This window comes from Rhinatrema bivittatum, chromosome 5 (genome assembly GCF_901001135.1).
Source record: "Rhinatrema bivittatum chromosome 5, aRhiBiv1.1, whole genome shotgun sequence".
NCBI lineage: Eukaryota > Metazoa > Chordata > Amphibia > Gymnophiona > Rhinatrematidae > Rhinatrema > Rhinatrema bivittatum.
Window position 1 is genome coordinate 131150594 of NC_042619.1, and position 25284 is coordinate 131175877.

General features: G+C 43.6%; 1 protein-coding gene across 1 annotated transcript in view; it reads left to right on the top strand.

Moving 5' to 3' along the window:
* The window catches only part of LOC115092374 (epithelial-stromal interaction protein 1-like), a 133921-nt gene that overhangs the window by 28872 nt on the left and 79765 nt on the right, over positions 1–25284 (top strand). The window contains exon 5 of the mRNA XM_029603178.1: positions 10679–10752. Coding sequence (XP_029459038.1) covers positions 10679–10752 — 74 coding nt within the window. The remainder of the gene's footprint in view (positions 1–10678; positions 10753–25284) is intronic.

Sequence of the window (25284 nt, forward strand, 5' to 3'; positions counted from 1 at the left end):
TGTGTAAAATGCAAAATACAGCCTGGCGATCTGAAATTTCTGTGGTGAAATATTGTAGCAGATGAATGTCTCTCGGGTTACAGCTGTTTAGTAATTGGTACACACACAGAAAAATAATAGCGAAACATGCAGGAGACGTTTGAAAGTAGCTGAGTGGAATACGCAATGAAAATCTGAGAAGAGAGGCACTCATCCATAGTGCATGAGCAGGCTGTGCCCGGGGAGCACACAGAGTAGGAAGCACGTCTATGTACCAAAATGACCATTTAAAGAGTTTGACGGTGTGGGGGGCAGAGGGGGCTGTATTGAAAATGTTTAATGGAAAATCATTAATCCCAGAATTAAAGATTTCACTCTTAAATAATGCAGTGAGATGAATGTGATGCCACAAGCTTAGTAATATAGAACGAGATCATGCTCCGTTAAAGCTGTTCCTAGGAAATAGGAGGTCCACATGCAAACAGTTTGGTTATGTTCAAGAGACTTAGCTGGACAAAGCGAGAGAGTTGAAATTCATGCCGTGTTCACAGCTGCCGATTTATCCGGCTAAGATTTTACCTGGATAAAAACTTAGCCAGATAAACTGGGGGTATTCTGAGGCAGGGCTAACTTATCTGAATAACTTTGATGTATCCCAATATATTCAGCGACGCAGCTGTGCTGCTAAATATCCCGTCAAGTTATCCAAATGAGTTTATCTGGGTACCTTTAGCTGGAGCACCTGTGGTTCAGTATTGACACCCAATTGTGGTCTAGGATGAACATGCTTCTGTGCCAGAACTCCTCGTCAAGGTGGGCAGTGAATTACATCCTGGGTTGTGCAACTTTTCTCTGAGGTATCAAGTTGGATTGCCAAAACACTGGTAACAATCGCATTGTGTGTGTTTTCTGTTCTTTGGGGTTATTTTCCTCCTTAGTCTCCCCTGGTTTGAGGGACTTGAACTTCTTCTTGTCAGCAGGTGCTTATTTTGGAATCTAAAACATTATTTTCCATTTTTTTAAAAAACTTTTTCCCTTATTTTTCTAGTGTCTGATTATTTTTTTAAATTCTGATTTGTTTAAAAATATCAATAAATTGAGAAATAAAAAAATCTGTGACATATCCTGCAAGCTAAAGAACACATTTAAGATTCCTTTTCCAAATACATATCCCATTTTGGGTATAATCCTGTTCCTCTATCTTATCTATTCCCATAATCCTCTGAGCTGTTATGATAGAGCTTGGGGTTGATATCAAGCATAATTAGTACATAAGAATAGGATAAGGTATGCTAGGACACTTGGAGTCGGCCCTGGAAGAAGAGGAGTCGGGGCGGCACCAGGGCCGACTCTGCGGATACATCGCTGGCGGCGAAAGGTCAAGGACCCTTAATCGCCGCCAGTTTCGCGGTTTCGGTGCGAAAGCCGGCAGCCAGCGCACCGCAGTGGTGCGATGGCTGCCGGCTTTTTGCAGACCCGCGCCCCCCCCCCCCGTTACCGCCAGATTTTCTAAGGTCTGCAACCTTAGAAAATCCAGGCCTAAATGTCATTCATATTGATGTATGTTATACCAAAGTATTTGTTATACCTAAACATGTATCCTACGCCTGTGTTGAACAAGAATATGAATGTTACTTTTGAAAACTGTTGTGATCTACATTTGGAATGACGGTATATAAAAATAAATAAATAAATGACTTTCATACCTACTTTGCTTATGAATTCCAAGGGTTCATGGGTTTGTGAGATAGAGGGGTTTTTTTTTTTTAGAGAATGAAAATAATTGGAGGTGAGAGGAATATCTTATCCATCGAATTTCATGTTTTATTCTTCTATATTTTCAGTGCCTATCTTATACATCTTGTACTATGTTTTCTGTATGTTGGCACCAGAATTATTTTGTTTTTAATCAGGAAAATTTGTCATTTTTTTGACAAATAGTTGCAATTTAGTTTTAATAGACTGTCTAACGTTAATGAGGGGAATTTTGTAATTACTTTTTACACAGAAGGAGATTTCATCATTACAGCATGCTTAGAACATATAATTATACTTTCATGTAACTTGGCAATGTATTGACACCTTATTGCCGATGTTTTTAATATGCGATTCTTAATGAATTGGCAGCTTATCAGCTTCTACTACTGGCAATGAATTACTAAAGCACACTGAGAATCCTATGTTACTTTTCAGCACATTTTCTACACTTTGCTGTGTGACTAAATAATAAGCAAGGCTGGATTTAAGATTTTGGCATCTATAGCCGCTAAGATTAGAAATGTCTTCTGTTTGGGGGGGGGGGGGGGGGGAATGGAGATTTGTGATCCTAAAGCCAGCCCTTCCCATCCTACCAGTCAGCTTCAACGTTTTGCTTTGGCGCAAGTCTCTCCCATCAGCACAAATCCAAGCCTGACAATAGTCCGCCTTGGAGCTTATCTACTAAAATGCACTAAATTAGATTTAAAGTCTTGTCATTAGTTTTCAAATTCCTAAAGCAAATGGGACAAAACTAATTGTCCCTTCTAAGTAATAACGTCCTGGCAACATTGTTATATTTTACATTTATAGGCCACAGTTACAAAACTTTACTATGGCATTACCAAGCAGTCATTTTCCAGTGAATGTTAGGCTTAATATCATTCAATATTCATAAACATAACAAAAGGTTTACAATCATAATAGCACAGAATATCAGCCTACAGCAAGTAAAGGGCCAGTTCTGCCATCCTTTAAGGATTGGAAATCATTAAGTGAACCAAAAATCCAACATCAAAGTTAACCCTCAATTAGGACCAAGATCACTGAATGTAGTCTTGCCTGACAAATCTGCTTCATTTTTTTGAAGGGGTTAATAAACACATGGATAAAGGTGAACCGGTAGATGTAGTGTATTTGGATTTTCAGAAGGCGTTCGACAAAGTCCCTCATGAGAGGCTTCTAAGAAAACTAAAAAGTGATGGGATAGGAGGCGATGACCTTTTGTGGATTACAAACTGGTTAAAAGACAAGAAACAGAGAGTAGGATTAAATGGTAAATTTTCTCAGTGGAAAAGGGTAAACCGTGGAGTGCCTCAGGGATCTGTACTTGGACCGGTGCTTTTCAATATATTTATAAATGATCTGGAAAGGAATACGACAAGTGAGGTTATCAAATTTGTGGATGATACAAAATTATTCAGAGTAGTTAAATCACAAGCAGATTGTGATTCATTACAGGAGGACCTTGCAAGACTGGAAGATTGGGCAACCAAATGGCAGATGAAATTTAATGTGGACAAGTGCAAGGTGTTGCATATAGGGAAAAATAACCCTTGCTGCAGTTACACGATGTTAGGTTCCATATTAGGAGCTACCACCTAGGTTCCATATTAGGAGCTACCACCCAGGAAAAAGATCTAGGCATCATATTGGATAATACTTTAAAATCGTCGGCTCAGTGTGCTGCAGCAATCATAAAAGCAAATAGAATGTTAAGAATTATTAGGAAGGGAATGGTTAATAAAACAGAAAATGTCATAATGCCTCTGTATCGCTCCGTGGTGAGACTGCACCTTGACTTGTCGCCACATCTCAAAAAAGATATAATTGCAATGGAGAAGGTATAGAGAAGGGCAACCAAAATGATAAAGGGGATGGAACAGTTCCCCTATGAGAAAAGTCTGACGAGGTTAGGGTTGTTCAGCTTGGAGAAGAGACGGCTGAGGGGGGATATGATAGAGGTCTTTAAGATCATGAGAAGTCTTGAATGAGTAGATGTGAATCGGTTATTTACACTTTCAAATAATAGAAGGACTAGGGGGCATTCCATGAAGTTAGCAAGTAGCACATTTAAGACTAATCGGAGAAAATTCTTTTTCACTCAACGCACAATTAAGCTCTGGAATTTGTTGCCAGAGGATGTGGTTAGTGCAGTTAGTGAAGCTGGATTCAAAAAAGGTTTGGATAAGTTCTTGGAGAAGTCCATTAACTGCTATTAATCAAGTTTACTTAGGGGATAGCCACAGCTATTAATTGCATCAGTAGCATGGGATCTTCTTAGTAATTGCCAGGTTCTTGTGGCCTGGTTTGGCCTCTGTTGGAAACAGGATGCTGGGCTTGATGGACTCTTGGTCTGACCCAGCATGGCAGTTTCTTATGTTCTTAAAGATCCTCAGTGCAAGTGGATAGGGTGTCACCTGGAGGGCAGATTCTAGATACAGGATCATTTCCTGCCACACCAGAATAATGGTCTTCTTCCAGGAGACTTTATTCTCCAAGGCAACACAGGGACTGCCAGACTGGAAATGGGACTACTCTACTAGGTCCCTGGAGGTCTTTTCTATATACCTCTCTATTTGCTTAAGCTCCTGCAAATCTGCCATTCTAGCCTCGAGAGATAGGACTCGTTCTCTGAGAGCGAGGTGCTCCTTTCAACGAGTGCAACATACATCCTCTTACCAATTAATAGACAATCATGCATGTGGCACTCAGTGCAAAACATTGGATTGCCCCCATCTCACTGCTGAGCTGCTGTCTACATCTTAGTATTATTAAGTTGTTAGTTATTTAAAGTTGCTAAAGAAGTAGGGATTCCTAATGTAAAGTCCCTTAAATTTATATGGTGGTATTTTTGATAGTTTGTCAATGACTAGCAAAGGGACAACAGTCAATCTCTTTATAAAAGCAGGGTTACGCTCTCTTGTTTTGTTTTATCTGAATCCCTAATTGACTCTTGTGAAAAGTTTGTTAGTTTTGCTTCTCGTTAGCATATATTTTGTGTTAATGCTATTGCAAGCTAGTTTACGCACATTAACAGCATGCATATATTAAAGCGCTGCTAATGCATGTTAATCACTTGTGAATACGTTAATGTATTTTAGTACATTGGCCCCTTAGTTTCACAGTTGATACCATATGGCTATGTAATATTTAATATAAAAATTCATTGTTGCTCTGATTTTTCTTAAAAGATTTCACATTACGTCTTCTCCAATAACATTCAATTTTAACAAAAACAAAAAACAAAATATCATCAGCTATATACCCCACATAGATCCAATGGAGCAGATCTTCAAACCTGCGCACGGGCGTAGATTTATTCATGCAACCCAGCGGAACAAATCTACACCCGATTTTATAACATGCGCGAGCTGCCACACGCATGTTATAAAATCCAGGATCGGCAAGTGCAAGGCAACTTGCATGCGGCGAGCCGCGCAGGCTTCCTCCGTTCCCTCCGCCCCCCCACCTTCCCCTCCCTTCCCCTATCTAACCCGCCCCCCCAGCCCTATCTAACCCCCCGCTACCGTTATCGTTGAAGTTACACCTGCTTTCGGGCAGGCGTAACTTGCGCGCACCAGCCAGCTGCCGGCGCGCCATCCCCCGACACTGCAGCTGTTCCGGAGGCCTTGGTCCCGCCCCTGGAATGGCCCTTTTTCGGAGCCCTGGGACATACGCGCATCCCGGGGCTTGTGCGCGCCGCCGAACCTATGCAAAATAGGCTCGGCGCGCGCAGGGGCAGATTTTCTCAGGTTACGCGCATAGCCTTTGAAAATCTGCCCCCATGTGAGACAAAGGTGCTCCAGTTTGATATTCTTGATACAGCTGAAATGTTCAGTGATACAGGTCTGTGATGAAGTGACCTTATTTTCACTCCTTAACCAGTGCGGTACTAGGCTAGATGCCTGTTCCACCTTAAATCCTAGAGAGAGAGAGAGTCCTGTGGGCAGGACCCAGCTGGGGAGTTTGAGGCAGAGTCCAGTTGAGAGCAGTAAACTAGGCCCAGGTCTCCCAGAGAAGGCAGATCCTGTGTAACACTGCTGTCCTAAAGGTAAAGCCTGTATCTGAATGGTGATTATATCTGTGTTTACTGCAAGGCACAGAGAAATCCCAAGTCTCCAAGGAAGATTGTGAGAGAAAGTTGTGTGTGTAGCCTGCCAAGAAGTTTGAAGGCAAAGCAGTGCTGAAGAGTTTAAAGAGTGTGGCTCAGGGAATACACTGAAGTAAAGCTGCCTCCTTTATTGTGCTACAGAGTCTTATTAGAACATTTAGTTTTATTGTAATAAAACATCTTATGGTGTGTGTGTGGATCTTTTGGCCTGAGGTGCGAGTTGACACAGCCTGTGGGGAGGAGCCCCACAGGTCCACACCGTCAGGAGATGAGGTATTGGAGTGTAGGGAAGCTCTGTGCTCAGTCGTGGAGAGATCCCCAGAGACCAGGAGATGACCCCCGTAGGGTAGCAGACTGTAGACAGCACTTGGAGAGTCAGGTGAGAGAGGGCGCCAGGCAGACCAGGGGGCAGTAGGCACCCAAACAGCTGAGTAGGTGATGCTCCGATAGGACAGCCCTGAAGGGCGGAGCTACAGCTTAGTGGGCGTAGATAGGAGAGTGCAGGCGAACCCACAGGGCAGGGAGCCCGAGCTCAAATCCAGCAGCTCTTGTAGACAGGTCCCTGGAGATCGGAGGGTAGCTGGCTGAGTAGAAGAGAAGCAGACCCGAGGAGCGGGAAGGCTCAGGGCGATCAGAGATTAGGTGAACACGTCCTGAGGAGCGGGAAGCGCAAACAGTTTTGAAATAAATGGTGCAACCCCGAGGAGTGGGGAAGGTCAGCTGAGGACTCAGAAGTTGCTGTGGTAGTTCCCAAAGGGAGCCGTGAGATAGAGCAGGAAGCCAGATGGGACCTAAGAGGCGCGGGGTGAGCCTGAGGAGCGGGGTAGGCCAGGGAGCAAGTCCTCGTAGAGCGCACACTGACCCCCCCGAGGAGTGGGTGCCAGACAGGGTCCATGAAGCAGGCAGGAGTGGCATCTCAGGAACAAGATGCAGGCGTAGGACTCGTATGGAACTTGTTGCCAAGTCAGCTTGCTGGGGGCGAAGCAGGAGCTTAAATACAGGAGTCCGATGACATAATCAAACGAGGACGCCCCCAAGGTTCCCGCCGAAGCGCCTTCAAAGGCGAGACTTGTGGCGCGGCTGCCTAGGAGGGCCCTACATCGGAGCAAGAAGTAATGGCGTCCCTGCCTCCGCGAGGAGGCCCGCGGAATGCGGCGATGCAGGCAGGCCCGTGCAGCGAGCAGACCCGGGGAGGGTAGAAGTGTGGAACAAGCAGTGAGTCTGCGCAGACAGGCATGACAACATGGACACATAATAACGTATATAACCATTGAAGTGCTGCAGTTTGAACAAAATGTGAAAACAACCTTTTCCACTAGCAGTGTCAAGGCAAATGGGCAAAAACCACAACTGTCTTATTCTCATTGACCTGATACAGGTGTGCCCAGACAGATTAAAATTCTGTTTAGGTTTCTTACCCATAGCAAAAACACTCATATTCCATCGACAGGTGAAGACTGTGACTGAAGTTTTCCAAAACACATCATGTAATTGCAAAATAGACCAATGTTTTAAAAATTGCATGAACAATCAGTTAAAGCGTAGTTGAGAAAGGCAAATTATACCTGAGATGAGAGTTTTTTTCTTTATGTTTATTAAGCAATAATTTCCAACTAGCAAAGAGTTCTCTTTGGAAAGATTTTTTTTTTACATAGACTTATATGTAGATATTTTCCCTTTGCAGAAATCTTTTAGACAGTTCCTTAGACTTCTCCTTGAAAATGTCAGTGGACGCAAGTAATTATTTGTAAGCATAGAGATTGTCCTGTGGGAATATTGATCTTATGGGATCAAAGATGGTAATTGTCAAATCTCAGAAAATTGTTTCTGTAAGAGGGCTTACGATCTTGTAAGGTAAAAAAAGAAATATTCATTCCTGCAGATCAAAATATCTCAAGAAGGCACTTGATTTGGCATCTATCTGATGAGTAAAATTGCAATGAATATCTCTGACAGGTCGCCACCTGGGCCATTCACAGCCTACTAACAGTTCTTTGGAACGCACAGCTCGGAGCCCATGCAGTAGTGTTCACATCGTACTTATAGAGGCTGATATGTGTGCAGCGCTGCCCTTAGAGTGGCACTGGAGGTGCCGGGAGCGGGGGAGAGGGTCCCTTGCTCCCGACATTAAAAACAAAGGGATCGGGGGAAGGGGGGGGGGGAATTCTGTTCAATTTATAATCCTTGTTGGGTGGGTGGTAGGGAGGGAAGGTTGGGGTCAGGTTTCTCTTTTTATTTATTTGAAAAAACAGGGAGAGGGGGCCTCTACTCATTTAAGAGGTTTAGAGGGGTAAGGAGAGCACGGCCCGACAGGGCCTTTGTAAGATATTTTGGGGTGGGTGGGAGGGGATTGGCCCACTGGCCCCTGTTATTTATTTGATTTTGCTTCCTAATGACAGCACTACTTAGTCGGATATCTTTTAAAAGATAGCCAGTTAAGTAGCATGTTATTCGGCCACACAAGGCTAGATAACTAAAAAGCCTACCCAGCTATTTTCAAACATTGCCGGTTAAGTTTTATACTTATCAGGCTACATGTAGCCGGATAACTTTAACCCATTATGTCCCAAATTTCATGAAAGCTATCCTCTAAATAGGACCCTGGGACATAATGGATTAAGCTGGTATATTGAGCGGGATGTTTGTCCTGCTGAATATTTGAGACAAGTTATCTGCTTATCTTTAACCAGACAACTTGCCCACTAAATGGCCTACTGAATGTGTTCAGTTCCTGTCCAGGAACACTAGAACCACGCCCAGTAAGATTAGTAGTCACTGTAGGTCATCCCAATTTTCCATAACCATACAAAATTTATTTCCCAACTGTACTTTTGCACATTCAAAATCTCTAGCCAAAGGCTGTGGACATCTCACAGTCTGAGTCTGGGTGAGCCTTCTTTCCTGGCTCTCCACCTGTCTCTCTCCAAAGGCAGAGCTCTTTCCCTTAAGATATACACTAAATTCCTGCCGTTCTGTGTAATTAGCCTTACCTGTGTCTCCTAATTATGACCATACTTTTCTGTGGCTGCTACTTTTAACCTAATTGGTTCTCTGTCAAAAATATCCAAATTATATTTCCCAGCAGCCCTGTGCTTCCTGTTCTTTCTAGCTTTACAATTCCTTAAGCAATTCTTGTTCACTTTTTCTTTCCACTTTAAGGCAATGCTTTCACTGGAAGTTCTTTTAAAATTCCCTCTGTCTTCAGGCTTCATCTGCCAATGTGAAAATCCTATTTCATCACAATATCTCATAAGAACATAAAATGTGCCATGTTGGGTCAGACAAAAGGTCCGTTGAGCCCAGTTCCGGGTCATTAGGAACTACCTGGCATATCTCAAAGACTAGATCCAATTTTTTGTTCCTCACTTCCAAGGATAAGTGATAGGTTTTCGAGTCCACCTGGCTAATAATTGCTTATGGGACTTTTTTCCTCCAAGAACTTGTCCAAACACCTTTTAATCCCACTATACTAGATGCCGTGCCCACATCCTTTGGGAACAAATTCCAACTTAATTTTGAATTGAATGAAAAAAATATTATTCCCAATTTGTTTTAAATCTGCTAGTTTCATGGACTGTTCAGCCATTAAAATGAGAGTAAAAAATTCATCCCTGAGGCTTGTCCACACATCAAAAATGCCCTCAATGTATCTTTTCCATAGACCAGTTTGGGACCAGTTTGGGATGAAAAAAATGAAGGATAGCTATTATTTTATCTTATTATCTGTTATTAGGAGTTGTAATGCATTATGTGTATTTTAGATTTAGAATTTTAGCCCGACAGCTAATTTATTTATTTTTCTGTGCTTTATCTTTTTAATTTTTTTAGCTGTCTCTTGATTTTATTGTATTATTGTATTTCCTTGTTAATTAATTGTAAACTGTTGTGAATGCCTTGCCGATGTGATGATATAGAAAAACAATAAACCTTAAACCATTCTTCCTCAAAATAAGAGACAAATAGGCATGTTAGATTGGGTGCCATGGTAACACCTATGGCCATGATTTTGACTTGCTGGAAATAGTCACCATCAAAAACAAAAATATTTTTGTTAAAGTCAAATTGGCAAATTCACATAAAAACTCAGTTGGTACTCATATGTTCCTCTTCCTTTTCAGCAGTGTTACTCAAAATATTAATAGCTTCTCTTTGAGGTGTGTTAAAGTGCAGAGACTTTTCTATACATATTTCTTAATTGACAATCTTTTTAACATCTAATCCAGAGAATGTTAATCATATCACCAGACAGAATCTCCGACATAAGATGAAGATTCAAAAGCAAAAGCTTGTAAATATCAACGAAGATAGCTAAGGATTCCAAAACTTAAGCAATCCATGATATGATGGAATGTTCTGGAGGATCATTCATTGACTTATAGACTTTCCGCAGAATATATAGAGCCAAAGTTTTAGGGTGTTTGACCAAAACAGTCAGATTCCTTTCTGGACAAAAGACATTGATCCAAACCCAAGCTGATCAAGGCAGTGATGTCCTTTTGGATGGACCTATTAGTAGGTTCCCCCAGTTGTTTATGATAATCTGTATCTGGTAATAATTTGTGAATTCTAGTTATATTCTTAGACTAATCCATAATTCCTCTGCCTTATCTGCCAGTTTTATATGATAGATATATCATGTATCAAATCCTCCATTAAACCAGCGCCAAATAAAACCTTTTCCTAAACACATATTTTATGATGCTATTATGTGGTCAATATAAGAGTAGTTGTTCCCTCTTTTTCACCATCACAGACTGTATACATTACTTCTTGTACAGTATGAAAAAGTTTAATTACCATAATAATTATTTTGGTCCTTTGATGCTGCAGGCTAACAGGTTGGAAGCAATGCAAAAGCAACAAAAAATTCAAAAAGAAAAAGAGTTTGAAGAAGACAAACATGTGTAAGTGAGAAATACTTTTATTTTTTGAAGTTTATTAATCTGTAATAATCAACATTGTCCAAGGACCACCCAATAAGTTTCAGGATTTTTTTTTTTTTTACTCGGCAGTTTGGTCTTCCAGCTCAATCAGAACCATCTTCCATTGAGTAACAGCCCCATGAGCCTTCTTTCACAACTACCTGGTGTTTTGCTCCTTTTTTTATATCCCTCTCCTAACTTTACCCATGGATGTTCTAAGCCATGATGTCTTTTCGCGGAGGGCTCTCACTATCAAGGGGGAGTGTGGCCACGATAATGGGACCCCTCCCCCGAAAAACATTGTGGCTGTATGGCACATTTTTTTTGTCTCACGACCAATCATTGTGGGACAAAAGAACGCGGCGTGATAATAGCCCCGGCACTCCTCCCCCCTCCCTTCTCCCCTCTCCAAAGCTAAAATATTAAATGTGGCCCCGGCCTCCCACTGCCATACACCTCATCCCCCACTCCCCCCAAGTGACCGTGATCCCCACTGAAAGTCCAATACCAGTTAAGATCTCGTGTTAACTTACTAACAGGGGCATGTTATTTATTGAGGGCAAGATAGATGGTGTGACCATGCTAAACTGAGTATGCTTTTGAGAGAACTCGTCTAACTGCAGCAACAGAGGGCGTGTAAAAATGAAGGCAATTTACAGGAAATGATCTTGTGCCACAGTACCCATAGGCGCTTGAGGAGGACGACTTTTGGATGCACAAATTCTTACATACATGCAAGCATTCATACCACCAATATATTTTCTAAAACAAAATAGTGACATATGACAAAGATTCTTCAAGTATGCTCCATACCTCACAGTGTACAGGGCACAGAGGTTTCACGTTGGTGTTGAAACAGATATATGCTCCAAGGTATTGGCATGCTCCAAAAGATAATTGCTGGAGTTAGTCTGAACACTGGTGGCATTTCAGTGTCTGTCCCATGTCAATTTTTTTTTGTGAGTTGGCAGGGGAGGGCCTGGCTTCATCCCCTGGCTCGTCATAAAAGCAGGGGCTGTGCTTCCGGCGAGATCTCTTCCCAGAGGCAAGTTACTAGCGGTGGACATCCTCCTTTCCCAGATATACTAAGAAAACTTTCACATGATGCCAGCAAGGCAGGGGGAGAGGGAGAGAATAACAGAATGATAAGGAGGTGACAGAGGAGTCACACACTTGAGCAAATGTATTTCCAAGCAATACGCCCCCAGATGACAAAGGTCATTGCTGTCATTTGTATTGTTAGTGTGAGCAAGGAGGCATTCGAAGGCTTGAGATTGAAGAGCAGTCTGACCCTCAGAAGCTTTTTACAGCTGACTAGTTGTTTTGGATTGGGTGCAGAGTTCATATCTGTGAGGTCTGAGGCAGTAGCAGCCTGTGTGGTGCTTACAATATAGGGTGGTCAGAAATGGCAGAATAGTCAGAAAATAGCCAGTGCTTTTCTGAGGCAGCGTGGCTAGATCCCTCAGTGGGTCTCCCCATTGCATTCTCCCTTCTGTTTCCAACCACATCCTGTGACATTGCTGTTTGAGGATGCTTACTGACACAGAAGACAGACAGTTCTAAACATGCAATCATTTAATTTTTCTGCTGTCCTGGAACTCTATACTATCCTATGACTTTCTCTCCTGGAGTATACTTGGTCTGCCACTTCTTCTGTCTACATTGACGAGCAACCCCCATGTACTCTGTTAAATTTTATACCCCTTGGTATCCAGCAGGAGGAGTCAAGAGGAAGAGAGAACTAGGCTTGCTCAGTTTAATTTGTTCATGCTGTCAGTAAGTACATGCTCATACGATTTAGCTAGTGCATTTTGGGGTTTCTGTGCACGAGAATAGCATGAGCATGCTATGTCTGACATTTTGTTTTACCAAGAGCATGCCAAATCTTTTTGCATCACTCATTAAATGGCTTTTCAGTGTGCCCATTCAATTTTTGCAAGGCCATGCTACAATTGGTATTGAATGTGTTTTATTGAATAGTCTCCATAGTGACTATTAGGGATGTGAATCGTGTCCTCGATCGTCTTAACGATCGATTTCGGCTGGGAGGGGGAGGGAATCGTATTGTTGCCGTTTGGGGGGGTAAAATATCGTGAAAAATCGTTAAAAATCGTTAAAAATCGTAAAAATAAATCGAAAAAACCGGCACATTAAAACCCCTAAAACCCACCCCCGACCCTTTAAATTAAATCCCCCACCCTCCCGAACCCCCCCCCAAATAACTTAAATAACCTGCGGGTCCAGCGGCGGTCCGGACGGCAGCGGTCCGGAACGGGCTCCTGCTCCTGAATCTTGTCGTCTTCAGCCGGCAACCATTTTCCAAAATGGCGCCGAAAAATGGCGGCGGCCATAGACGAAAAAGATTGGACGGCAGGAGGTCCTTCCGGACCCCCGCTGGACTTTTGGCAAGTCTCGTGGGGGTCATGAGGCCCCCCACAAGCTGGCCAAAAGTTCCTGGAGGTCCAGCGGGGGTCAGGGAGCGATTTCCCGCCGCGAATCGTTTTCGTACGGAAAATGGCGCCGGCAGGAGATCGACTGCAGGAGGTCGTTCAGCGAGGCGCCGGAACCCTCGCTGAACGACCTCCTGCAGTCGATCTCCTGCCGGCGCCATTTTCCGTACGAAAACGATTTGCGGCGGGAAATCGCTCCCTGACCCCCGCTGGACCTCCAGGAACTTTTGGCCAGCTTGTGGGGGGCCTCCTGACCCCCACGAGACTTGCCAAAAGTCCAGCGGGGGTCCGGAAGGACCTCCTGCCGTCCAATCTTTTTCGTCTATGGCCGCCGCCATTTTTCGGCGCATTTTGGAAAATGGCGCCGGCTGAAGACGACAAGATTGAGGAGCAGGAGCCCGTTCCGGACCGCTGCCGTTCCGGACCGCCGCTGGACCCGCAGGTTATTTAAGTTATTGGGGGGGGGGGGGGGGGTTCGGGGGGGGGGGGGGATTAATTTAAAGGGTCGGGGGTGGGTTTTAGGGGGTTTTAGTGTGCCGGCTCACGATTCTAACGATTTATAACGATAAATCGTTAGAATCTGTATTGTATTGTGTTCCATAACGGTTTAAGACGATATTAAAATTATCGGACGATAATTTTAATCGTCCTAAAACGATTCACATCCCTAGTGACTATAGCCAACTTTTAGCAGATATATGTGACTGGAACTTTCAGTTTCACCTTTTTACACTCAAACGTTTTCAAAGTAAGACAAAGCAAAATGAAATCAGTACTTGCTTATTTTTTAAATTATTTTTTGACTATGTAATTTCCTCTCGTTCTTTTGGACTTTCAGCTCAATGGGAACCAGACCTGCTAGGACAGCAGTTTTATGGTTTTTGGTCATTTTCAGGGTTTTTTTTTTTTTTTTTTTACTATATTCAACCCCTTTTCTATTTAATGCAACCATTACAATGATTATCCTTGGCCTGGGGCCACAGATTGCAGCTCTCTCTGGAACCTAGCATGTTTGCAAGTGGAGTCTGACCATGAGAGGTTACCATTGCACAATGACTAGAGTCCCTCCCCACTAGGATTGTAAACACTGTGGAGCTGGAGTTGGGCTTGAAATTGAACCCTGCTCCTCCACATAACTTTGTGCAGCATCAACTTTGAGCTAGCAGACTAGCCTGAGAACTTGCATTTTAAGAGGCATGTAAAACAACATTTACTCTAATCTGAATGATGAAATATTCCAAATGCCACTCTCTCTGGCACATTGCATGCTTGAAATCATATTAACCATGTGCAAACTAACCAAGCAATGTAATAGACTGACTAGTCTATGGTATGTGGTGCTTTCTTTCAATGCAGTGTTCTTGATCTTCTTCACTTGCTTCTAATTTTTTTTAAACTTGGCCAATTATTTACCTAACAGGCAGAAAACTAGGCTTTTATAGACATCTAAAGGGACTCTCCTGAGTATAATAATGAAGGCAGTTTATTGAATTGCCTGTGAAGTTGATTTCTAATTGTGCACATTAATCTGTCTGTACAGACTGGCTAAAAATGCACAAACAGATTGCACATGCAGATGGAGAACACAGGGTGATTTTATTTGTACAGCAGCACTACCATGTAAAGTTCTTCCCGGAACTGAAAGAAGGTTGTAACCCTGATAAAACAACATGTTCCCTGAATCTCCATTTCCAAGTGTAATTTGTAATCTCATCAAACCGAAGATTTGCCCACCACATTTTCATTCTTAAATGATTTTGACAGAGATTGTTTCTGAGCCTGAGTTTTCTCTGCTATCATCCCGCTCTTAGAGACTGACTATTATAGACAGAGAAGGCTGGGAGGGGGCACCATCAGGCTTACATCAAAACAATAGGGGTCATCAGTTGGATGAATCAGAATATCTTGGACCTTTAATTCTTGTAAAGGAAAAAATAAACTATTGTAATCAAGGATTAAACTGCTAAAATATATATATAAAAAGTTTCTGTTTGGATGTTTACATGAAAGGTAGTAGCTCTCTACTGTCCCTTTAAATGAACATTTACATTTGTAGCAACCCCTTGGCTATGATTCAGCAGCTCTAGTTTTATTCACCAGGCTACAGGGGAGCCAGCTGGCCTCACAGTGAAATGGTTCCCTATGGGAAACTCAAGTTAAATTTTATGATGCAGCAACCACAAGGTTCTGAGGAGGCCTTGCAGAATAGAGTTTCCTCTGGGAGCATAAACAGAGACTCACTGTTAACTTCACTCTCTCAGGCATGGGCTATCAGCTAGAGAAGAGAAAGCATGGGGTCTTGGTGTGCAGTGGCAGGGGCAGACTCAGTTCTAGAGAGAGACAGCAGCAGCAGCCTGTGTGAGTGGGCTGTGAGACAAAGTAAGAGGCTCACTGAGGGAAAGGAATCCAATGCATACAGAGGAAAACAGACATAGGAAAGCTGAGAATACCTGGGAGCAGAAGACGAATAACCAATTGAATGTGTAGGAAAGATATACATTTGCTGGGGAACCTGTGTCCTGAGTCAGATCTGTGAGAGATAAAGAGATCTGTGAGGAAATAGTAGCATAAATGGGCTGTGAAACAGCAGAAGAAAAGTGAGATTGTCAAGCCTGAGAAGAGTGAGTCTTAGAGACAGAAATTACAGGGAGAATCAGTTTTTTAAATTGTACCAGGGAACTTCTGGGAAAAGAGAAGATGTTTCAGTGAAGTATATTTCCCGATACAGAGGAGTGTAAAGAGTCTGCAAGGAATAATACCTTAGAAGCAAAAGTGTTAAGGGCTGTGGGAAGCATTGCTCATGTGCAGCATGTGAGAAAATCCTTTTGTGTGAGAGAGTCATAAGAGCAATGGAACTGTGGCTATTTGTGGAGAAACCAGGTTTACCTAAAGGACTGTAAGCTGTGTGTGAATCAATATTTATTTATTTGAAATTACTTATTAACTGCTTCTCCTGCTCTAGTTGGGGCTGTTTGAAGCAATGTACAATAAAACACGCATAATAAAACATACACAACCAAAAACACATAAAACACTTCAGTACCAATAGCACACTTATATACAACCCCAAAGAGAAAGACCAGAACTTACAATCCTGCTATCCCAGCTTAAAAAAAAATCATCAAAACTATTGATTAAAGCCAGGTTTTGTCCCTCTTCCAAAAAGCATGATAATTTCTTTCCATCCTGATATCAATAGGTAGCATATTCCATAGAATTGGTGCTTCTCCGGAAAATACTCTAGTCTTGTGTAGGTGATAACAGATTTCAAAGTTACAGAGAATTTTGTCTTGTTTTCTAATAGAAAGATTCTCAGACACATATTAGGTATCCTGACCAAGGAGCAACACACACACAACAGACTGCATACAACTGAACGGTGCAAGGGAGATAGTTTCTCATTATAAGTATTTTTTGTTGTTAGCATAAGGAGTGCAGATGTGACTGAAAGAAGCCTGCAATGTGGAACCAATTCACCTAACCACCAGCCTGTAGAGGAATCTTGAGCTCGTATGTTGCTCACCCATTTGCATAACACACAGGGTTATATAACTATTTTGATCAGAAAATAAAGAGAGAAATAGAACTCTTTTAACATTTCAATTCTAAAACACTAGATAAGTTAGGGAAACACATTGAAACATGTTTGCCTTGTCTGGTGTACGAAATCAGAGGGCCTGGAACACAAAGTGAAAGAACTTTCAGGAAAGAATCATGCACCACAACCAATCAGCCTAGTTTGTATGAAAATCAGATGTGAGCTTGTAAGTATTTTTCTTTGTTGATGCTTGACCTCCAATACAAAAAACAGAAGTTAAATTTAGAAAGCATTACAGGGTACCATAACAAATGTTTTGTTTGATTTGTGTGATATACCTGTAAAAAAAGAAATACAAAGAGTGAGAACTTATGAAAACGAAGATGTTGCGCTGCGATGGGACAGAGTGCTACTGGGAGCTCTCCAGCATGGGACAAGGAGAGTGTGTGCCCTTGTGGTGAAACCAGTCCAAGTCTGAGAGGTTAGCACAATCAAGGAAAGTCCTTGAAGACTTGGAGCAGGCATGAAGACTTGGAACAGTCGTGAAGACTAGGACACAGGCAAGGAAAGCCCTTGAATACTTGGAACAGATGAGGAAAGCCCATGAAGACTTGGAGCAGGTATGAAGACTTGGAACAGACGTGAAGACTAGGACATAAGCAAGGAAAATCCTTGAAGACTTGGAGCAGGCATGAAGACTTGGAACAGGTATGAAGACTTGGAGCAGACATGAAGACTAGGACATAGGCAAGGAAAGTCCTTGAAGACTTGGAGCAGATGAGGAAAGTCCTTGAGGACTTGGAGCAGGCATGAAGACTTGGAACAGATGTGAAGACTGGACAAAGACACAGAGGGAACAAGCAAGGCCCTCAGGCACCCTACACAGCCCGGAGGCTGGTCGTGGACCACGCTGTCCCCAACACACCCTACACAGCCCTATGGCTGGTCGCGGACCACGTGGGGAGTGGGACGGTCTCGGGAGGTCTCATAGCACTGGAGTGAAGCAACTCCTTGGATCCTCTGGAGTCAGGACTGGATTCAGTAGCAGATAAAACGTGGAACTTGGAACTCGGATTAAAAGCAAGGAATCTCCGGAGGCACGGATAGTTCAGGACCTGGAGCATCAGGACCAGGACGAGACATTGGAACATCAGGACTGGAATGGAACATACAATAAGATCCATGGAAGAATATCAGAGATGCCAGGCAGGAGCTGGAGACAAGGAGTCCTTGGGAGGACTAAGCCCCTTGCTGAAGCAAGGACTGAATGAGCAGGAAACCCTTTTATAGGACTGGAAGAAGGCAACTCACTGGGAGGAGTTCAGGAGGACCACACCTGCTTTGGCCCTTTAAAATCCAGAGGAAGCCTCGGGCCCGCCCCTAGGAGGAAGCTGGGCAGGACCCTGGACAGCAGCCATGCTGCCGCTGCAACGCCGAGCCGGAGCAGGAGGAAGCTGGGCCTCAGCGCAGGCCCTGAGGTGGGAGGTGGCCTCCGGGCCGCTCATAGAGGATCGATGGCGGCTCCAGCCGCGAAGAGGAGCGGCTCCAAAGTGCAGGCAAGTCCAAGGCTTCGGCGGCCTCCGGACCGTGTACTGGCAGCGGCTCCAAGGTGCAGGCAAGGCCAGGGCTTCTGCAGCCTCTGGATTGCAGAATGGCGGCGGCTCCAAGGTACAGGCAAGGCCAGAGCTTCTGCGGCCTCTGGCTGCGGAACGGCGGTGGCTCCACGCCGTAGGAAAGGCCCCTGCTTGTGTGGCCTCTGGACCGCGAAGGTAAGCGCCTCCCATGGCTCCAGCCACAGGAGGGAGTGCAACAGAGAGGCCAATGCAATAAAGTGTGCTCAGCCTAGCGCATAGGTTAACAGTTGGATGGGTTAGCATAGGTTAGCGCAGTTGGATGTGTGTTTTGGATGCGCTAGACTAACACCTGATTCAATAAGGGGATTAGTGTGTCCAAAATGCCCATAGCTATTAGTGCTTATCACATGTAAATACCATGTAGATGAGGCAAAAAATCACCGATCAACCAGCGCACCCTTTTTAACGCAGCAAATTTAATGCCAGCACTGAAATAGATTTCATACCGCAAGTCAAGAGCACATGAAAAAACAAAATAAAACTGGTCTCTGTGGTTCCTACGACTTAGTATCATTGCAATACTAAGTTCTACTGCTTTCAGCACTTGAAATTAGAGGCAAAATGTAAGGGCTGCATTACAAAAGAAAATTTTCTGGGTGCACAATATACATAGTACTGCACGTGAGTTATCTGCAGCGGGATAAAACGGACACTTGTATTGAGCGCCCATTTTCTTGGCCCTTGCACAGCAATGTTTCCTGGGTGCCCGATGCTTTTGAGTGCAAGGGATGCACAATTTTAGCTGCATACATCCTTTTTATCGCAGCAGATCATTAAAATATAGCATTGCATGCTCAGGAGAAGTGGATGTGCCAGGAGAGATGGATGTGCACGTATTGAAAAAACAGGCGCCTGATTTGGACGCCAGTTTTTACGTACATGATATTGCATCGGCCTATCAGGTTTAAATAGAAAAAAAAAAAAAGATGAAAGGAATACTGAGAGAAACTTAACTTGGTAAAACATTTTTCTTTTAAACAAGGCAAACCTATTCAAAAAAAAGGAAAGAAGAAAAGTGTTAGCATATGTTTTTTTATTAATGTTAGTTTATATATAGTAATTTATCTTCACCTGTTTCCTGAATGAGAATCTTTTTCCTGCACTAAATATCATTTACCATCCAGCAGGAGAGTTAAATAAAACTCTGTTTTGTTAAAACTGTCTGATCTTTCAGACAGATATTTAATGCCATCACATATCCTCCCACCTATCTAGAGCAGCATAACTGTTTTGTTTTTCTTGCATCTCAGCCTCATCCTCCAACTTCTGGGAGCACCATACACCTTGTGGGTTTACCCGGCTTTTAATGGACACGGTAGAGAGGTGGGGCTGTGGCAGGGGAACCCTCCTCCTGTATGCCCCCGGGAAAGGCAACAGGATCCATAGAACGTTCCACCCAGTAACATCACCAGAAACCCCACTGTGCCGCTGTGATTCTAACAAACAGCAGGAGGGACCCACAGCAGCGTGTGTGTGTGCATGTGTGTGTGTGTGTGTGTGTGTGTGTGTGTGTGTGCGCGATTTATTTATTTATTTGTTTATTTAACACTTTTTTATACCGACCTTCATAGTAATAACCATATCGGATCGGTTTTCATTTAACAAGGGTATAACTGAAGCGTAACTAAAGTAAATTAAACAATAGAGGTGAATAAGGCAAAGTTACATTCAACAAGGAGTAAGAACTTGGAAGCTTACGTAGCTGGAAGAAAGTAAAGGCAGGTAATAATCAAGAAATACAATAGAGAATACGGGTTAAAGCTTAAGGTGCTTTAACCTAGAAATGCCATAGTCCATCGTTCATGAAGATCAAAGACCATCGTCCAGGTAAGAGAGGCGCAACTAGTGATTGTCTGGGGGATCCCCGAAGGCTTGGTGAAAGAGCCACGTCTTGAGTTTTTTTCTGAATGTTAAAAGGCAGGGTTCCAATCTGAGGTCTGAAGGGATATTATTCCAGATAGATGGGCCTGCAATCGAAAACGCTCGGTCTTTGGTCGAGGAGAGGCGTGTGGCTTTAGTCGGAGGAAATTTCAGAGTTCCTTTGTGAATATCTCTAGTTGGTCTGTTGGAGGAGTGTAGATTGAAGGGGAATTCAAGATCGAGTTGAAGTTGATGGTGGATGAATTTGTGTATTAGGGTGATTGATTTGTATAGGATTCTAAAATTCACTGGTAACCATATATCATAACATATATCATATGTTATGATAGTAAGCGTTCTTTTCCTTTTCACTGAAACATTTCAAAATAATTTATGGCTGATACAAGGTCTTGGATTGACAGTTCTGAAAAACAGAAGTCTTGCAGTGTATCCAGAGAACTGTACAGAGCTGGCAATGGCAGTACACATTTCCACACACTTGCCCTGCCAATTCAGGATTAACCACTTCTAGGAAACAAAAAAGGCAACTTAGGGGACGATATCTCAATGGTTAATGCATGCTATATGCATGTGCATTAGCTGCTGGTCCCCTAACACACATGCAAATGACTTGAAAATTAATAATGATTTCATTAGAGATAATCTTCCTTAGCCCCTGGGACAAATCATGCAAGGCCTCCAGACCTGAACCCCCATCTCTTGATACACAAAAAGGCCTCAGGTCCCTCCCTCTCTGACCCTGATACCAAAAGGCACTACAGACCTCACATTCTCCCCAGACTCCACTCAGCCCTCCAAAAAGTCCTTAGAATCTTCACCAGCAAGAGGGAGCCAGTTTTCCTCCTGCTAGCAGTGGTGCCCAATTCTAAATAGTGCCACTGACATTCTGACCCCTTGCCAAAGTTGGATGAGAGGGATCTCTGTTTGATATTGGATGAGATGAGAGGGATCTCTGCTTGATATTTGGGGAATAGGGGAACTAGAGGCCTTTTTTGTATTAGGGTGGGGATGGGTGTGGGTGCTTGGAGGCTCTTTTCTTGAATTCGATGGGGGGGTGGAGTGAAGGGATATAGGATCAAAGACTCTTTTTAATGTATAAGGGTGTGTGGGGCTGAGGGGCTACTGGTCAGGAGTTCCATATGATTTTTTTTTTTTTTTTTTGTAGAATGGAGGAGTATGAGGGGAACAGGGAGAAGCCTTGAGGCCAATTTGATGTTGTAGGGGGTGAGGGAATTAGGCCTGGAGGCCTTAATGTTTATCTTCAGGGTGTGTCATTTCAGCAACACAAGTACAAATTGTAATGCCAATAAATTTTTCTGAATCTGTGTGGAGGGTGCAGAGGGTTCCCATTTTGGTGGGCATCCCATCCCTGCATCTCTTGCAGCCTGCTTTAGCCAGCTATATTTCTCACGGTTGATTAACATGGATTGCAGGAAACGATGCCGAAATCAGCAGTGTTAAAGTGGATTTGGCCATTTTAATGCTACCACTCTTATATCTCACTATTTTAGTACATCATGCATTAAGAGCTTATGTCATGGCCATGTTAAAACTAGCAGGTAATGGTTTAATTTCCATGCAGATCCAGCCTGTGGCACTGTGAGTGGTCTCAGAGTAGCTAGAAATCAGATTCAGGATGGACTCTGGTAGAAATCTTTGTATAAACTCATTTATTAGTGACAAAAAAATAAACACAAAAACAATATTTATTTTAACATGTTTTGTATACCGTATATTCGATTTTGCCATCATAATGGTTTACAGCTTAAATGTCAGTTATGTGTTCTTTCTCTAGGGGTCCTTCTCTCCCATGGGCCTCCTGTTACGTCCTGGTCTCACTAGTTATATACCTTCTCAGGGACCCCCACCTGGACCAGGATTCCCTGCTGTCTTAGGCTTAAGGTGAGCTGGGCAAGATCTCTGAATCCAGTGCTTTAAGGTATTTTGGAGATTTCTCCTGTATACTCCTTCACACAGCCCTTGACCTCTCAGCTAAAACTATCCATATGGGGTGGCCTATTAATCAAGAAAATATAGGTGTTCACCTCAGAATGAAAGGGAGCTACAGCAGCAGAATGAAAATAACAGTTGATGATCAAAAGACTTAAGGAAAGAAGAAATATATATGTTCATACCCTTATTACAGAAAAATAATAAGAGCAAGATGTTCCTGGAATTATCAAACTCTGCTATACAATGCTGCCATCAACTCCTTACTTACCAACCTCCACCTTGCTCTAAACACTGCCAAAACTGAACTCCTCCCCATATCCCATCACCCCCCTCTACCAATCCCGCACTCACAATTGACTCTGCTATCAAGATTCCTCATGCACAGCCCTGCGCAAGGAACCTGGGGGTCCTAATCGACCAACAACTGAACTTCAAAAAACATATCAGTGCCATACTCAAAGAGGGTTTCTTCAAACTTAAAGTCTTAAAAAACCTGAAACCTCTCCTTCATGCTAGTGACTTCCGCACTGTCGTCCAGGGCTACACTGGCATCCAAGATGGATTACTGTAACTCCCTCTTTCTGGCCTACCCTACTCCTCCTTAAAGCCCCTCCAAATGCTACAGAACACTGTAGCCAGAACCCTCTCCAACGCTCACAAATACGACCATATTTCCCCTATACTGAAGGACCTACACTGGCTCCCTATTCCCTCCCGCATCCTCTTTAAATCCCTGACCATTACACATAAAGCATTATATTCCCATCACTCCAACTGGCTGGCAGATCCCCTCCAATTTGCCTGCTCGAATCGACCGACAAGGACCACTAACAAAGGGTCCCTCCATGTGCCATCCCTAAAGAAAGCACACCTCACAGCTACAAGGGATCGGGCGCTCTCCATTGCTGGACCTATGCACTGGAACTCACTCCCAACCCACCTCAGACTTGAACCTTGCATCACCAAATTCAGAGCCCAGCTCAAAACCTGGCTATCCAAACAAGCCTTTCCCCAACACCCTTGATGAATATTGAATTGTGATGGATCATGACCTGAATCTGACTATGACCTTGTTGTTATGACATAGTTCACTTGTTGTTTGTTCCTATGCTTCTCTGCTCTCCTATTGGCTTTTTTTTACCCCTTACCCTTCCCCTGTTACTTGTAATTTCCGTTGCTTTTGTTCCACTATACCCATCATACACTACCCCATGCGAAGGATTGTCCACCCAACACACAATCACACCCTCACACAACATAAATCACTAGTGCCCATCATGATCACACCCCTCACACAACTATTGGGCTGGCCACCCTAGCCATCACCCTCTGCAATGCCCAATCAATCATAAAGAAAGCACCAATCCTACAAGACCTACTCACAGACACCAGCCCTGATATCTGTGCCATTACTGAATCATGGCTAAAGAACTCAGACCAGGTCTTCATCAACCAACTCCCAACACAGACATACGACATCTTCTCCATCCCTAGGCCCAAAAATAAAAGAGGAGGTGGCATTCTCCTTGCCGCCAAGAAATACCTGCACCTCAAACTACAGACCAACTCCCCCTCCCCCCCGAGACTCGAGATTGGGCTCTTTAAATCTAAAACCCTGCAGGTCTGCCTCATCTACGCCCCTCCCGGCATTCTGGAACAGGACCCGTCCCCCCTCATTGAATACATTACTAACAATATAAAGCCAGACACCCCAGCAGTAATACTCGGAGATTTCAACCTCCACGTAGACATCCACCCCCTCACCACATCCTGCGAAACCCTACTTGTCTCTCTCAAAGCCTGGGCTTTAAACAGCTCATCACCAATCCCACGCACAAAGCTGGGCACACACTCGACCTCCTTTTTGCTAATACTAGCTTCTCTACACCCCATGCACCAATCACCACACCCATCCCCTGGTCCGACCATTGCCTCATCAACGCCCAGCTCAACATCAACCACCAACATAAATGCCTCCAACACCAAATCACACAAAAAGACAATTCCTACCGTAGACCATGCTCCTCAGAAGAACTCTCCCAAGCCTTCAATAACGTAGTGAAAACCTCGACCTCACCAACCCAGATAATGCTCTCCTGTCATGGGATAAGCTTACTGCTGACATAGCCAACAACATCTGCCCCACCATCCACAAAGTAATAAACCCCAACCAACAGAAAGAAAACCATGGTACACCTGTGAACTCAAAAAATTAAAACAAGACCTTAGAGCCAAAGAACGCTCCTGGCGAAAACAACCCACCCCCACACTCAAAGTAGCCTACAAACACACCCTACACCTATACCGACAAGCAACACTCCACGCCAAATGTGACTTCTATGCAGCAAAAATTCACAGCTACAAATTCAACCCTACCGCCCTATTCTCCTATGTAGCAGAACTCACAAAGTCCACCACTCCTTCCCCCCAGGAAGATAATAGCATAGAGAAATGCAATAAACTAGCAGATCACTTTAAAAACAAAATCACCAACATTCTCAATCGTCTCCCCCCCACAACCCACTCACATCGACCTCCCACCCACCACCAACAACATTAACCTCACATCCCTTGATCTCACCACTACGATGGAAGTCAACTCCATCCTAAAAAAGATGCGGCCAGCCACCCACATCGCCGACAACATCCCATCTAAACTCCTCCTCACTATCCCTTCCGTCATAGCAAGACCGTTAGCGGATATCATAAACTGCTCCCTTACCTTCGGGACGGTTCCCGACCCGCTTAAACTCGCCATCGTAAAGCCCCTACTAAAAAAGCCCACCCTCGACCAAAATGATCCAGCAAACTACAGGCCCATCTCCAACCTACCTTTTATTTCTAAAATTCTGGAGAAAGTGGTCAACACACAACTTACCGACTTCCTAGAAGATAACAATATCCTCCACCCCGCCCAGTACGGCTTTCGCAAAAACCGAAGCACGGAAAAGCTCCTACTTGCAATAACAGACACCATCCTAAAAGGCATGGACCACGGCCAATCATACATTCTAGCCCTCTTAGATATCTCAGCAGCTTTTGATACGGTGAACCACAA